This window comes from Coenobita brevimanus, chromosome 89, assembly GCF_032717465.1.
Source record: "Coenobita brevimanus isolate Jiangsu-jjx chromosome 89, ASM3271746v2, whole genome shotgun sequence".
Classification (NCBI taxonomy): Eukaryota; Metazoa; Arthropoda; class Malacostraca; order Decapoda; family Coenobitidae; genus Coenobita; species Coenobita brevimanus.
The window spans coordinates 19,345,651-19,362,623 of record NC_137042.1 but is presented as its reverse complement, the minus strand read 5'-3'; the positions used below and the strand labels follow the sequence as shown (position 1 = coordinate 19,362,623).

Genomic DNA, 16,973 nt, shown 5'->3' with positions numbered 1-16,973 from the left:
TCATAGGAGGCTTCGTGGTAACTCTTCCTTAATGATTTATTTTGCTCATAACACGATATACTGTAAACAAGAGGCTTCGTAGTATTTTTTATGATACTGATGCAAGGTGTGTCGATATTAAAATGACATAAATACCATACTAAAGAATGTTAGAGTGCAGTATACAAAATAAATCACCAACGAAGAGGCACTGCGAAATCTCCAAGGTCACGTACAATACAAGCTATGGTTACACGGACAGAAATAAGAGGTTACTTTTTATTAGGCATAGTAATAGTGGTTTTGTACCTAGGACGTGACCAGATGATAAAAGTGTGTGTGTGTGTGTGTGTGTGTGTGTGTGTGTGTGTGTGTGTGTGTGTGTGTGTGTGTGTGTGTGTGTGTGTGTGTGTGTGTGTGGGTGTGTGTGTGTGTGTGTGTGTGTGTGTGTGTGTGTGTGTGTGTGTGTGTGTGAGAGAGAGAGAGAGAGAGAGAGAGAGAGAGAGAGAGAGAGATCTAGGGAAGCAGGTATGTGGAGAGAGGAGAAAGAAATGAATGGGAGAGGAAGGAGAGAAGCGAGTTATGGATGGTATTTGAAAAAGACAAAAGAGAGGGAAAATGAGAAGGGGGAGTAAGAGGGAAGAAAGAAAGGGAGGAGGGAGTGGGAGAGAGAGGGAAGAGACAGAAGAAGAAAGAAACCAAGGAGTGGTGAAGGAAGGGAAGAGAGGAAGGAGAGCTAGGGAGAGAGAGATGAGACAGTGGAGGTGGGAGGGAAGAAAAAAGGTGAGAACAAAGAGGGGGAGGGGAAAGAGGAGAAAGAAAGAGAGGGTGGATGGTAGGATGGAAGGAGAGAGAGGAGGGGGAGGAGGAATGGGAAGACAAATAGACAAAGACACCTTCAGCATTGTTCACATCACTCCCTGGTTTGGGTTATGAACGCACCAATTTCGAACACCGTGAGACGCCACATATTGAGTTCTAAATTTTTTTTCTCTCCTTCCCCCACCTCGTTCTATCACGTACGGCCATGCTCAGGAACGCTGTGTGGCCTTAACGGTGTGTGTGAGAGAGAAGAGGTTGCTTTGTTGCGGGGATGGAAGGGTGGGGGAAAGTGATGTAGTGGAGGGGAGGTAGGTGAGTGAAGTGGAATGACAGACGAGGAAAGCCAGAAGGGTAAGACGTTAAAGAGATAAGAAGGAAACAAAAAACAGAATATTGATAAATAGAAGCTGAGTTGAAACAAGGCAATGAGCACTGGTGGCAGGTGTGTGTGTGTGTGTGTGTGTATATTACACACACACACACACATATATATATATATATATATATATATATATATATATATATATATATATATATATATATATATATATATATAATATGTTAGCAGAATAGGAGAGCAGAAAAATATACGAATTAATTTAAAAAAAAAAAGTCAATGAACCAGTCGTAGGAGAGAAGCAAGTGTAGAGATGAAGTTTAAAAAGAATGTGTGAGGAAGAGATTATATTGCACAGGCAAGGAAAAGAAGACAGAGAAACTCATGTTCAGCTGAAAACAGGAGTCGTAGTTGAAGAACTAGCGGCCAGGGTTAGACAGAGATAACTGATTTCAGAGGGACTGGATAGAGAGGTGGATGGAGAGAGTTGGTGGGAAGTGGCAGTGAAAGGAACTGAATTTAAGAGGAGGAAAAGCAAAGAGGAGGAAGTGAGACGAGGTTATAGAAAGCTTTGTGAATGTAATGAGACTGTATTATTCTTTAATTACTCTCCATGACTCTGAGGTACGATCTCGCTGAAGGCCATCCAGGATGTAAAACAAATACTATAGTGATGAGAAAGCTATGATAGAAGGGGAAATGTGGTTGAACGGAAGCACAAACATTCATAGAACGTCATTGAACTGCAACCAAGAAACACACACACACACACACACACACACACACACACACACACACACACACACACACACACACACACACACACACACACACACACACACACACATTGAAAGGATGAGGGAAAATGAAGAATGAAAACTAAAAGGACGGGTAATTTGATGACAATGGTGTAGAATTTTGAGACAGATCTAAGCAAAAATGGAAGCAGTTACTTTTACTGTTATGTTCAAGACCACGAGAAGAATTAAATTAAACTACGAAACAAATATTAGAAATTATTTAATGGGAAAAAATAATACGATAAAATAATAAGTGTAAGCTTACTTGTTCTTTGGAATTAGCTAACTGTCACTGTAAACTGCCAGGTGACTGGAATGAGTCGCTAGGTGGATGGTATGAAGTGCTAGGTGGCTGGTATGAGCTGCTACGTGATTAATAGAAACTTATTAATTTTTTTTTTCTTTTAATGCGAGTACACAGTCCGTTCCTTGAAACCCAACAGTTTTTCATGCCAGTAGATGGTATTGCACTGTTGCACGTCATCTTTTTGCTACTAATACCAAGACAACTCTATAAGACATGCTAGAGGTATCTTATTTAGGATTGGTGTGATGGTATTAGAGGGGAGATTTTATGACGTTTGTTGGTCTTGTGGAATATTCATTAGATCTGTGTCTCAACGATACTCAGATCCTCAGGCTGTTCCGTTTCATTAGTGCTTGGTTCATTCCTCTGCCACCTGAATACCACGTCCCCAGGTATGAGCCGCTGGATGACAGGTTTGAGTTTGCATGTGACTATTGTGAACCGCGTGGTAACTTTAATTATGTTGTATATAGTATACTGGTAGGTGTTGTTTTGGGGGATTAGTGACATAGTCTAAACTACTGACTTGTACCAGTTGATAGTCTGCTGCATTTAACTGCTAACTAATTAACAGGAGTTGCTAGACGGTTGCAGCTGGTATAAAACTGCCAGGTAACTTGTACGAGTTAGCATGCGGCTGTTGTTAACTTTTGACAAACTAGTATGAGTTCTAGGAAACTAATATAGCACTTTCTTGGCCATGGCACACTAGGGTATTTTGTTCAAGTCCAGTCCACTGTATCCAGCCGAGGGAATTTGTAGAAGTCCAAGGCTTAATCGAGGTAAGTTTAAGTCCTTGTAGAATATGCCTCAGATGAAGAAAACTGTTGCGTGGTAGCCTGATTGAAATACTGTAGTGCGTCCATGGAAAGCGAAAGGGATGAAGTGTGAGGCGACTGGTGAATACTGCTACGTGTGAAAGGGTAGTAGGAGTGAGAGGGTGGGACGGGCGGTGTAAGGTCAAGGCAACTCCCGCCATTATCCACCCCGTCCCACCGTCTTACATAGCACTTTTTTTTTTTTTTTTTGTCTCGCACCTGAAATTCCCAGGCGTAGTTAACCCCTTACCTATGTAGCAAAAACAAATGCCAAACCAAGTATATCCACAACCAATATATACTACAAATGTCAGACGGAGTACAGAGCAGAAACTATCCCAATTGTGTCTACGCTCTGGTACACGGGGGGAATCTGGATGTTGATCGACAGAAATTTGTGGTCAATTCCCTGTTATAAGTCAGATTTTTTTTTTTTTTTTTTTGCCCGAAGGACAAGGAAAGTGAGTGGCCTTGTCCTCATGTCTCTTGTTCTGAGCGAATGAAATGTAGTAACGAGAGGAGGATCATCGTAAGTTATATGTATCTGAATCATATATTGGATGTTTCACCTAACCAAACAATCAGTTTCCCCGTTAACCTTCTTATTAAAACGTTTATTTAGATTTCATTCTTCCCCTAGGCGACTAGGTACAATTTACGGTTGAGGAGTTTAATAAACTCTACTTGTAACCCATCCAATTTGAAAAATTTATTCTATGGTTAATTATAATCGTCTGGAGATACTGGGTAGCAAGAATACACCAAAAGACGTCATCGCACTAATGGGTTTAAAGGCAGAATCGGCGACAGGATGTTCTTGTTTACGGATGTGGCGTCTTGGCTTTGAACTCAATGCCATCTTTTCAAACCTGGGGTATGGTTCGTGATGCGGGAGTCATTCAACGCCATAACAGATTTTTTTTTTTTTTTGTATGTGTGTGTCACCTTCATTCTTTTCGCTTTTGTCTTCTGAGCTGTGACGAATTTTGTTTTTTAGCTGTTTTTTGTTATGCTGTCCTTTTTTTTTTTTTTTTTTTTTCATTTTTCTATTTTTGAACCCAATTCTTGGTGGGAAAAAAAGCCATGATGATGATGATGATGATGATAATTTTAATGATGATTTTCTGCATCTCTTCCGTGTATCTCGGCATTCAGGCGGCGTTGTATAGCCTGTTACTGTCCAGGACTAAAATTAAATAAGAGGACATCTCATGCAGCGGAAAATTTCACATGCAAAACTCGCTTTACATGAATTTTGTTTAATTCTTATTCATATCCATGACCTTCGCCTGAAACGAGCGCATGTAAAAGCTCAAAATCTAATAGGACTTTATGTCGTGATGGTTGAGGTTAGAGAAATGTTTTTATTTTCATCTTTAGCTCGTGTTACTACCCCACTGAACAAAGGAATGTCTCGCAGCACAACAGGGTACTTTGAGGCTTGCTAACCTGTTCCCATAATTAAACACACACACACACACACACACACACACACACACACACACACACACACACACACACACACACACACACACACACGAGATAATGAAGATCCAACTCAAGGATTTTTTTTTTTTTTCAGAACTTCATAGGTACTATTCTTCCTCAGCAGAACAAAGGACTATCTCGGCGTGCCACAGGGTGTTTTGTTGCCTACTAACCTGTTCCACCCACAATGTGACGAAAAAAAAAAAAAAACACGTAACACACCTCAATCTATTCAATTCCATATCATCTTCCTAGTCGTGGATGTCAAATTTCAGGGCCAGCCTCTTGATCACCTTGAAGGAATAAATTCTCCTCAAGGTTGGTAGTGCTTGTGACACACCCAGTACAATATCAACTTTTTTTTTTCTTTTATATGTTGCTGAGTGCGGCCATAGAATAGGTAGACCATTTTCGGAGGCCAAGCAGTCGTTACGTGTCACACACGTAAACATATGACCGCTTATGCACTAATACCCACTGTTGATGGTGAATGCCAGGATTGTCTCAGGGCTGGTGTATTTGCAGTAGCGGAGGTGTTTTCATCATATATCGTTAGCCTTTAAAGAAGTATAAATTCCCAAACTGTTTTGTGCCCCATCGTGGGATCGATCTCGCATCCTTTCAGATAGTTCAGTTTTGTTGCACGTGATCATCACTTCCAGCTTAAACAAACACGATCGGTTGCATCTCGTAATTATTTTTTTCTTATGAAGACCAACTAATATGGAAAGTTTCTGCATTCCCCCTTTGTTTACACTCCTTGATAACAAATCATAGTTAATACAGGGAATTGATCGTTTGTGTGTTTGTGATGACCGTCAAACGTACATCATGAAGGGGAAAACAAACCACTAGTTTTTAGCAGTTATTTATGGAACGCCTGTGGTTGCAGTGCTTGATAAGTGTGCATTCCTCATTACAGAGTGCAGTTAGCAATGACATCGGAGAGCAGACATGTCCTGTATTTGTACCGTGTACTTCAGGAATTATCGTCATATGGGGGGGGGGGGCTTTTTTTCTTATTCTTGCTAATTCCAGATGATTTTATTCAGCTTTGGAGAGACTTTTTGAAACGGAGGGGTTAGATATAGTCTGTACTTTCCCCACCTTAGCATGAGGTACTCCCAGAATTATATAACATTGTCTGACGGTCGTTTCAATAAAATTATAATACGTCATCAGGGTGCAGGGGTAAAGCATGCGGGAGCCATATTTGTTTTTTATAGGAAGAACAAAAGACATGGGAAGCTTTTGTATTACCTTTTTTCTTCCTTCTTCCTGGAAAAATAATTCTTACTTACAGCACAGGATTGGTCGTAAGTACATCAGCACATCTCGGTCTTCTTTCTGTCAATTGGCTACACATACTGACACACATACAACTGACCATACATACGGTTACCGCATTCTGTCCAATTACTGTTTTATTTTTCTTTATCACCAGACAATTTTATTAATCTTAGAAGGACGTCGCATAGTGACGGGAGAAACACACTGTTCGTTAACGTTTTAGTACACGTTTTATTTTATTCATTTTATTTTTTTTACTGTTACTACATACGAACTACTGCGGACTATCCACGGACTCTTTTATAGACTACCCATGGCCACTGTTGTGAACTGTGTATGGACTATTGCAGACTATCTGCGGACACTTGCGGTCTATCTTTGTACACCATTGTGGACTAATTGCGGACACGAATGCGGTCTCTATTGGGACAGAAATGCCGATTATCGATAGACTAGAATTTTTCTGTGGATACAGCTGAGGACACACCGTAATGATGATGTTGGTAAAGGTGGATTACTTATTCACGGAAGTAAGAAATATTATGCAGATCAATATATACCTTGATGTAAACTACCTGTGAACGAAATGTAATGGAGTATCAATAGTAAAATTCGAGCCAGCTGCAGACATTAGTGAAGAGTATCTGCGAATATTCATGTGGAAAAACTGCAAACTGTGAATTGTATCACTGACCAACAACAAGAAAATGTGCTGGCTCCGCGCGGTCGGTGTGGAAGTGTTAGTGCTGTAGACTTCACAATCTACCGGTACTTTTCCAGCAAAAAATACAACAGAAAACAGAATGGTTCATCAAGAGCGAAAACTTTACGCTCTGTAAGTTTAATGAGTATTTGTGTGAACATTCATGCATCGTGCCGATTGCTTTTACTCAGGCATCAGAGTTTGGTGAGGTTCCACTAAGTTTCCTCAAGTGTATATTTTTTTTTTCGGTGTACGTGTGTGTGTGTGTGTGTGTGTGTGTGTGTGCATTGGGGGTGAAGTCATCATCACCAAGGTTATCATGCAGTAAGTGAATATTTATCATAATCATCATATTCTTCATTTCCTATATAAGGATGGGGTGAATTAATAGTGGCAGAAAAAAACTAAAAAAGAAAAAGAAAGTTACCAGATGTTTTTGTCATTCCGGACGTAATATTTAAAAACATCTTGCAGACAAGTAAACAGACAACCTGAAGTGAATATACATAACCTCTTCCTTCCTTTAGTAGAGATTTAAAGTAAAGAACACATTGCCGCCACGATAATATTGACAGTGGCAGACCTTTAAACAATGGGGACCTTCCTTATGGCATGCAAATAATACTGTAACGGTCGTCAAACAATATGAACGAGACATTAATTGCAGGGAGCGGGAAGGCATACAGTTACCAGTACTTATTAGACTGGCTGTGAGGGAGGGCAGCCAGAGTTAATGACATGGTACGGTGGGGGGCAAAAGTTTTCTTCCACTGCATGCGTCTATACTTCACACTTTGTACATGCCCGTCACTTTCCTCTCTGACGTGTCATATTAGAGAAAAGCTTTATGTATGGATAGGGAAACACGCCAAACTCCTTCTTAGCTTAGGAATATTAGCCAGCAGTAGAAGGTATGAGGCAGAAGAGGTGAAATATTATTCGAAGTTTCACCCCTGACTGTGCAATCACGACTAGTAATACCTGTTTCTCGTATGATGTGGCCATTTGTGTTTTTGTGGGATCAATTAAGCCATTCAGCACAACGACGCCTTTTCCTCATACCTGCTACCGCCAAACATATTTATTCCGGTTTGGTGATGCCTCTTGTAGTGAAGGGACTAACATCTCGTTGTCAGATGACTACAGCGAACTTAGAACACTGGTACCGTATCTCGTTGTCAATCTCCACCTTGTGTTGCAATCTGGTCGTTAACAGTCACTTCTTCTTCGGCCCATATCCTATGCATTCTTTGTTATGCGTTTCTTATTATTTCGTTATGAACCACTGTATCACTTTTATTTTTACCAACCTTATTTTTTTACCTTAAACATTATTTCGTTATCAACAACTCTGTCTTATACATCATCATTCGTTATCATCTGTTTCTGTATTATGCATTATCATTTCGTTACAAGTCATTTGATTTATGGGTATGCCTCAGCCCTACTATATCTTACACTATTATTTCCCTATCCACCACTTGCCATGCACTGTTGTTATTTGTATTTTCTATATTGCGCTGTATTATTTCCTTACCTGCGAATTTCACCATATATGCTATATTGTATTTTTATTTATTTATCAGTATTGATTATGTGTGTCCGACTCTGGACATACACTCTTGATAATCTGGTCCCTATGACCCAGCAGCCGCCTTAGCCACACACTTTTACCATTTTGGCGTTAAATCTTACCGTCCATGTTGAGTATAGGTCAGGGCTGTCTCATTCTAGACTAAGTGATAGTATTAGCAGTGGTGTTTTTATGACATTTCAGTGAATCTAGGGAAAGATAATAAAAGTTAGTTTAACAAAATCCGAATATTTAGACTGTCCCTGCCGTAACCTGGTATTGAACTCGCGTCCCTTCAGGCAGTGGTGGACTTCCCAGACCACTTGACCACTGTCTCCCCAATTATTTTCTCTTCATTTCTTACCTTGCACTATGGCTGTGTTGGCCAGACCACGAGACATCCACGTGACCACACTGCCGGCGATGATGACTTCCACACCCACACACCCGCCCGCACCCACCACCATCCACCCACCCTTCTGATGAGAGAGAGAGAGAGAGAGAGAGAGAGAGAGAGAGAGAGAGAGAGAGAGAGAGAGAGAGAGAGAGAGAGAGAGAGAGAGAGAGAATTAATATGCTTTTTTTTATGTGAAATTATATCTGTGCTGAGTACATTAACTATCACTTTTTTTTCTTTAGCTGTTGATTTAATTGGTACTTCTATGTTCGTTTGCAAAGTGTAATGAATTAGTGTTAAAGTTATGTACATATTTGGAGGTATCCTGAATAACCAGATCGTTCTTTTTGATAATCCATGCTGAGAGTGTGTTGTAGAGTTAACGGTATTCCCATTATTGGACATTATGATCATCGTAATACTAAGCGTCAGTAAAGCATGTGGTAAAGATATGGGAGGATTCCAGTCACTGAGCAGAACCCTCCCAGAATGAACCCCAGAAATGGAAGCAACCCCCAATTTTGCATACCGGTATATAATTTCAGTCACAGAAGAGACCCTCATTGCTCTCTCACCAGCAGAAAGATGCCAATGCCGGCTGAGATGACGAGGATGGTGCCAGTGATGAAGAGGCACACCGTGACGTACAGACCCACCCGCAGGCGCACTGGCTCTGGCCCCTGCACCTCACCCTTCTCCTGCTCCGCCTCGATGAACGATTTTTTCCAGTCCGACATCTCCTTGGGGTCCCGAGGCTGGTTACTTGGCTTCGTCTTACCGTGGTATCTATGGGGGAGCATGAGAAGGTGGGTGGTTAGATTTGTTGTTATTGTTGTTGTTATTATAATTGTTTATTATTATTATTATTATTATTATTGTTTTTGTTGTTGTTTTTGCTGTTGTTGTCGCTGTTATTGTTGTTTCCTTCACGAGTAAAAGACAAACTGCATCATGTTTTCTTCGGCAGATACTTTTTTTTTTTTTTTTTTGAATAATGGGTTACTCTAGTCCTCACTAAGAAGGTACGAGGGAGAATAAGGAGAATATGGCAAAGTGGAGTGTTTAGTTATATTTCTGTCATACTTTTTTTTTTTTCATGCAAGGGAGAAGGAACCAAAGGCCAAAAGCCCGCAACTCTGTTCCCGAAAAAAAAAAAAAAAAAAAATCAAGATAACAGAGAGCCAAAATTCAAGATCCGTTCATTTCGAGATGCCTGGACACACTGCCAGACTATAAATGCATTTATTGTTTCAGCTGGTTAAACACTGCCGGGTTTCAGATACTTTGGCTGCAGAGACGCCTGAGAAAACGTTAAGATTGGTTGCTATACTCTTTTTACTAAGACTAGGAGGTGGTAGTGGTGGCGACCATCATCCACTCACTTGATGTAGTACTGCCTAATTCATCCTTCAATTTTCTCATTCTGTCATTGTGTCTGCCCTCCTCCCTTCTTTATGCCCGATTTCCGTCTTGTCACTTTTTATTGCACTTTCCACAGGTGGCTCTACAGTGCGTGGCAAGACTAATAGTTTCCTGTAACCCAGGAAACCATTTACACGCTGGGTGGTAACCATATAACCAAATTCTGGGGGAAGTGGAGCCTGCTAAGGTGCCCCTGTTAACTGGGTGGAGAGATGCAAATGCGGTGTCCACCCAGGAACGAAACCGCCTTACTCTTCCGGACGTCTTGCAGTGGCGAGGTTCTGTCAGCCGTAAACGAACATCGGTTCACTGCACGGGATGGCCCTGCAGGGGCGGTTACTTGCCCGCGGTTGATGGGTTTGCCTGGCCAGAAAACAACAACAGGAACTCTAACTTAGCCTAAAACTGCCATCTCTCATCTTGAATGCTGTTCTGTAACAATAGATTAACAATAGAATATGATGCTAGTCACGAAGAAATGCTATGGAATGGAAATTGAGCCATAGCACTGTCTTCTTCTGCCACTGAACCCTGTGAAATGAACCACAAAAGTGCGCAAATTTAGACCAGGGTAGCGTGAAAGAACTACAGTTGAATATCATATACTGTATTACGATAGCCGTCGGGGATAAAACAAGAGTCTCACGTATATAATTAGTTGTATGAGATAAAGTAATATAATGGGTTGTGTAGTTGTATTGTTTTCGCTGACAATGAAATTGTAAGAATGTGCATCGGTCTTTTGTTCCAGTCGGTTACGATGTTGTGTTCCCGAACCTGGTTAAATATTTGCTTTCGTTTTGCGTCGGTACCTGACAGAGACGTAAGAAAAGGCCTGTATGTTTAATTTTTCTGCATACATGATTAGATAAACAAACGAAAGCATTATGTTTTCATCTAGTCGGATTTTGTGCAGCGTTTTTGTGGCTGCGTTGGTCCGTCTTGGGAAATAACTTGGAAAACATTAGAAGGTGAGTGGTAGTGTTTATTTATACTGCATACCTGCCTGAGTCAACAAAAGAATGCATTGTTTTCATTGTATGCATTGTTTTCAAGTGGTCAGGCACTGTGTTCCGTTTCCGAGACTGGCTACTTTGTTTAGTACATCTTGAGAAGTTGCTAGGGATAACGGAGGATGGTGAGTAGTTACCGTACGGTAGGTTAGATCTGTATACGTAGCTGTTTGTACTAAAAAAAAAAAAAATGTCAAACTTAGTACATCTGTTATCTTTGATGGAGAAAGTATAGTGCTGAAAACTATCTGTGTAACAGGAGACGGTAGGTTAAGGTGTGTGTGTGTGTGTGTAAGGTATTGTCAACTACTGCGCAGTTTCTTCTACCGCCCCGTGTGAGAGTGCATACCAGTAACTATTTCTTTCCGGTCGGACACATCGCTGGATTGTGTGACATGTCTCCTGGTGTATTGCGCAAATGTGTGGAGGCAGCACAGAAAAACAAAGTACAAGAATTTCAGTATTTTTTTACTGGCTCACACTTTCCAAACTGCCTTGAGATACGATGAAGGCAGACTGTTAGCCACTTCAAGACGTCTTTTGTGTAATACTGTTACTGCTACCGCACGATTTGATTCAGCTTATGAGAGACTCTTCAAACTGGAGGCGTTAGACGTGGCTTTCACTAATCCCTTCACTAATGCAGATCCTTCGTAAGTTTAATGAAATCGTCCGGAAACAGCAAGGATCAATTGTCATTTGATTCAAAGGATAAATTTGTACTGGATTACTCTAGGTTTGCTTCATGAGAAAATTGAGCAAGGTCAGCTAATTTCTTTTGCATAACTAAGGAAACATACCGGTATTGAAATTGGCTACTTTCTCTTTTACTCTGTCATTTTATTATCAGAAATGGAGGCCTGACTACGTTATCAGACACTGTGAAAATGTAAGACCGTGGAACGATAAGTTTGGGTTTCTTGCATTCTTACCTAGGAGAACATAATTATGAGGCTGACTGTTGGGGTTCACTAACTTATGTTCAAGCTGATCATATACGACATATATATATATATATATATATATATATATATATATATATATATATATATATATATATATATATATATATATATATATATAGCGTGAGGATACAAAGGTTTCATATTGACTTGTATTACTTCAGGTATGAATGACCAGAAAAGAATTGTGTTTTATATTGCGAAGGACAAGTGAGGTGATACGAAAAGATGGGGGGACGTGGCGGAGATGAAGTGAAGAAAAAACGAGGGGGGGGGAGAAGAAGGGTGAACGTTGAGAGAGAGAGAGAGAGAGAGAGAGAGAGAGAGTTTGCGCCCCTGCTTGTACAAAATGAAAAATCCACCCAAAGCTGTCCAGTAGTCAGGCTAGTATTATTAACTCGTGTCTTTGGTACGGACATAGTAGGAAATGTTCAGGGAAGAATTGAACCTTTAAGCCCTTAACTCCGGTGATCTGTTGTATTTTAATTTTAATTTTGCAATCTAATTATATTCTTTTCTGACGAGACTTTTCTAACTGTTGACGTTAAATATGGTCTTCTTTCACCCCTTCTTACTAAGTAGCGTACCCAGAGCTGAATAAAATCGGTTGAAGGCAGCAAGAAATAAAGAAATGAATAAATAAATAAATAATGGACAAATAAGTAAATAAATAATTAAATAAATGATTACGTCAGCGGATTGAATGAGCTAAACTTAGGGGAATGACTTACCTATTTTACTCTATAACATGAGACGATTTCCCCCGGTACTGGGAAGCCTCACGATGACTGGGGGTTAAAGATTCACCCTAACGCAAATGATAATGGACAGAATTGCATTGAGAAGCTTATAAAGGGGGACACAAATACCCTCCCTCCAAAATATAATACGATAATCTCTGCAGCAGCGCAATAACGACATAAAAACACGCAACAGTAAATAATCGCAGGACGGGAATGGTGATTGCGATACTAACCCCTTTAGTTACATTTCTTTAACGGTAATTGTTTTCTCTGTTTCATCTTGGTAATGGTGTGATCTCCTTCTTTACACATCTTGGTGTTGGTGTTCTTCTTTCCACATCTTGGTGTTGGTGTTCTCCTTCCCAGTGCTTGCTTTAACGGCTTCACGACTTTATTTCTGGTCTGATTCGCCTGAAGGTTACTGTGCATGTGTCCAAACCTTGTATCTCATGACGCTTTTGTCAGGTTTTCGATTTAAGTGTTTTAAAATTATCTTATAGTTCCTGAATGAAGTGTCAAAACATGAAGAGAAAACTGTCAGATCTTAAAGCAACCATCCCAACAAAGGCACGTGTTCTATTAGGATTCGGATACTGTTGCGATATGAGGCGAGTTCTGTTCCTGCATGCCCTCTGGACTATTGTACATGAACAAATGAAATGGATCTTGTATTTATCCTAGAAGGTGAATCTGTTTATAGATACAGATTTTGGGAAATATCCATTTTTCTTGCAAAGGTTGCCTCCTTGGTGTATTCTCTACTAATTTTCTCTTGCCTATTTCAAGTACCTTTGAAGAGAAACCTGGTAGTGAAAGGGTTAATGAAAGCTGTAACTTACCACTCTTGTTCGAAAAATCTCCCTAAATTGACTAGAAACGTCCGGTTACAGCAAAATAAGTGCAAGCGACGTTCTCGGGCTGAAGGGAATTATGGTTATAGTTCCGTTATCCGTCCATAAATAAAAAGATGGCGGGAACTCTAATGTAGATAAAAACTCTGCCAGGAATTAAAGTTAAGCCTCTGATAAACCTGCACATTAGCTACACAATATAGCCAGTAGCGCAGCAGGTTAATCATGGCCAATCTAGGTCAGTAGTTTCCTCCCCTGACTCCCCGGTACTGCCTTACGTCCTATGTGGGTCACGCCTTTGTCGTTGTTGATGTTCCTATTCTTCTTTGTCCTCCGCCACAGATTGCCTTCTGCCTTTTAGTTTATTATTAGAACCTTATTCTTGTTGGCACAGGAGAATTCATGGCCCTTGTTCCGTAGTGATTTTTGTGCATGTTATCTTATTTTGCCCTTGAATATTATTTTGTCCCCAACACCCATAGTTTACATCTGTCGCGTACAAGAGGATAATAGCCGTTTCATACCGTGGGAGGTTTCTCAGTGGCAGGTAAAATCATCTGGCGTTAGGCAGAGTACTGTAAGGCAACGGAGTGATTCCCCGAGGTTTATAGGTAGTTTCTTATCTCTCAAACTTCGGATGGTCTCCCAGTGGCGAGGATAATTGTATGGAATTTAACAACGTAAAATATATCATTAGTCCCCGAAGGTTAAGGTATAATGCTTAAAATAAACCGTTGAGGAAATTATATGAATTCTCCTAAGCCCACGACCAAACGGTTCTTTATCACTTCACGTACAGAACGAGCCGTTGTAACAAGCACTGGCGCCTCTGTCATTGCCGCGCCCATAAATATCCGAGTGTGACCACAGGATCGCATGGCCGCAGCGAACACCATCAGCAGTCCTCTATCGCCAGTGCCAGGATGACGTGACCCGGCACAGTTACCATCTTGACTACATAGCTTTGCACCACTTGCCACATCCTAAGTGGCTCTGGGGCCCCTACACACTCACGCAGGAGCCACATTCCCTCGCCGCACCACACACCGCTATTTGTTGATGTGAGATATGACGACGTGTCCCGGGAATTGCGGCTTTGTCATACTGATGTCTGAATCGGATATATTCTGATGCAAATTATACAGTCGTGTAGGCTCGGGAAAAGTTGGAAGGAAAGTACCCTGTTATATTGGGTCGTGTTCAAGGCATTCCATTTCTCATGACACCTGCACGAGTAGCAAGAGGATGTTCTGAGTTTGTCTTGGTTTGTTTATCTGTCCTGTCTGTGTCTGTCTGTTTGTCTGATAGCAGTATAATGGATGGAATTGCACCAGATGTTAAATAATGACTGAGGTCAATCAGAACAAGTGATCAGTTTGGGGCGAGAAAAGGTCAAGGGTCAAGGTCGCAGGACAAGGTCATCTCAATTTCCATTCGATTTAGATCACGCGCGAGGGTTGAGAGTCAGGAAAGAATGAAGTTATTCGATTTCGCAAACACTTGGTTAATGATAAAGGTCACAGAACAAGGCCAAGGTTGACCCTTTACGGTTTTACAGGATTTCGACCAGACCTGAAGGTCAACAAAGGATGAAGTGAATGTATTGACAACAGTAGGTTAATGGTCAGGTCACAGAGCAAAGTCAGCTTAAACACTCTTCTTCCGGTTTGGGCCAAACTTGGAAGGGCTGAGGGTCAGGCGAAGATGAAAACTCGTTTTTGAGAACAGTGGGTCGAAGTACAAGGTCACAGACCAAGATCAAAGATTCGAGCATTACAGTAGACCGTTTATGGGTCGCGGGTGTTGCATTCTGAGTGCTCCTTGTCGTTTGTATCATGTCTGGCATTGGATAACGGAATGTCCAGAACGTGGCCAGTGAAACCGTGTTCATCCAACCATTAGTCAGATGAACACGATTGACAGCGTGCATTGGAATATGTCGAATTCATACCACACTGTGACGAAGCCATGTTTATGCGAAAAATGACTCCGTATCCCAAGAAATATCTCAGGGCGACCACAACATAATGAAATTAAATAACAACGATTAGACAAGTAATAAACTAAAACGCAGTCGGTCCTGGCTTATGTTATCCTTTATTTAGCCTTAATTCTTAAAAAATCACATTAACTATGAACATTCTTGATTCAGATATGGCCCCTGCATTCATTCGATTCCATTTTATTGTAAAAATTCTCTCGACTGGAGGTATTCATTTCCTTTTCAGCAGCCTTAACGCAAAATAGTCTCTTACTTAATCCAGACTTTGCTGCTTATTTTTTTCTCATTATTCCAAATGCCTTCCAGTATAATTCTCTTCCACATTGTCCCAACTAAGTGCAGATTCAATTTCATGCCCGTTCTATCTCTTTTTCTTCCACCTTAGCCTGATCCAACTATAGTTCATTAGTTTTCCGATTCTTTATAGCATGTCACAGTTACCTCACGGAAGATATTTCTTGCGAGGAATTCCAGTTTTTTTTTTTTTTTTATACATTAGCATATATTAGACCCAGTTAGACTGTAGGACGTAATAATAATAATAATAATAATAATAATAATGATAATAATAGTAATAATAATAATAATAATAATAATAATACCATAAATCAACACGTTAATTTTTTAACGTATTATTATCTTTACATGTGTACATGAATAAATACCTTCATATTAACCACAAATACTTGAAACCTAACAAATTTCCTAACAACGATTAACTAAACCCTCCCTTCCTAGCTACCCTAACGACAGACGACACCTACAGAGTGCAGTGACACTGCTCCGTCCCTTGACAATCACCAACCCCAAGTCTACCCTCACTGGCCAGGATCCTTCGTGGCAACACCATCTCAACACTTTTTTTTTTTTTTTTTCTCACAAGGTTAATACTTGAATCGCAAAGGCGAGGGAAGAACCAAAAATCTTGGTGATATTTCTAATGCATGTCCGTCCTTGCTTTGTCGTTGCTACTGCGTTGTAATGTGGGCTGCTGGCTAATGAATTCTAATAACCACACGCGTTCGATAAATGTCCGTCATAGGATGGACTTGCGTTCCCTGTTTGCGATTATCGTTTTAAGCTCTTTAGTCTGGTGACATTTTATTTATTACCTACGGCAACGACGTTGGAGGAGTATGTATTCACCTCTGTTTGTTTGATTGTTCACAAAATATCTCAAAAAGGTTTTCACGGATTTCAGTGAAATTTGGTGGATACTCAGTTCCCTTCCTGCATACGCAGTCCAAAAAAAAAAAAATAATAATAATAATAATAATATCCCGCAGTTCATCAATACTTTTCGTGATTTGCCGAAAATATTAATATGTTTTAATGCTAATATGCATATAATAACATTGCTTCCAATGAAAACGACAGGAAATAGAAATACTGTATTCTCCAAAAACCAAGGCTACTAACTTAGGGGAGAAACAGCTGATATTATACGGTATCCGTCGTCTATGATG

General features: G+C 40.4%; 1 protein-coding gene across 1 annotated transcript in view; it reads right to left on the bottom strand.

The window, feature by feature from the left end:
• Window positions 1-9,251, bottom strand: part of LOC145411409 (uncharacterized) — a 29,028-nt gene extending 19,777 nt beyond the window's left edge. Inside the window, exons 1-2 of the mRNA XM_080281450.1 lie at window positions 9,090-9,251; window positions 8,482-8,596 (exon numbers count right to left, since the gene is read on the bottom strand). Of these exons, the coding sequence (XP_080137576.1) occupies window positions 8,482-8,596; window positions 9,090-9,251 (277 nt within the window). The remainder of the gene's footprint in view (window positions 1-8,481; window positions 8,597-9,089) is intronic.
• Between the last annotated feature and the right edge of the window lie 7,722 nt (window positions 9,252-16,973).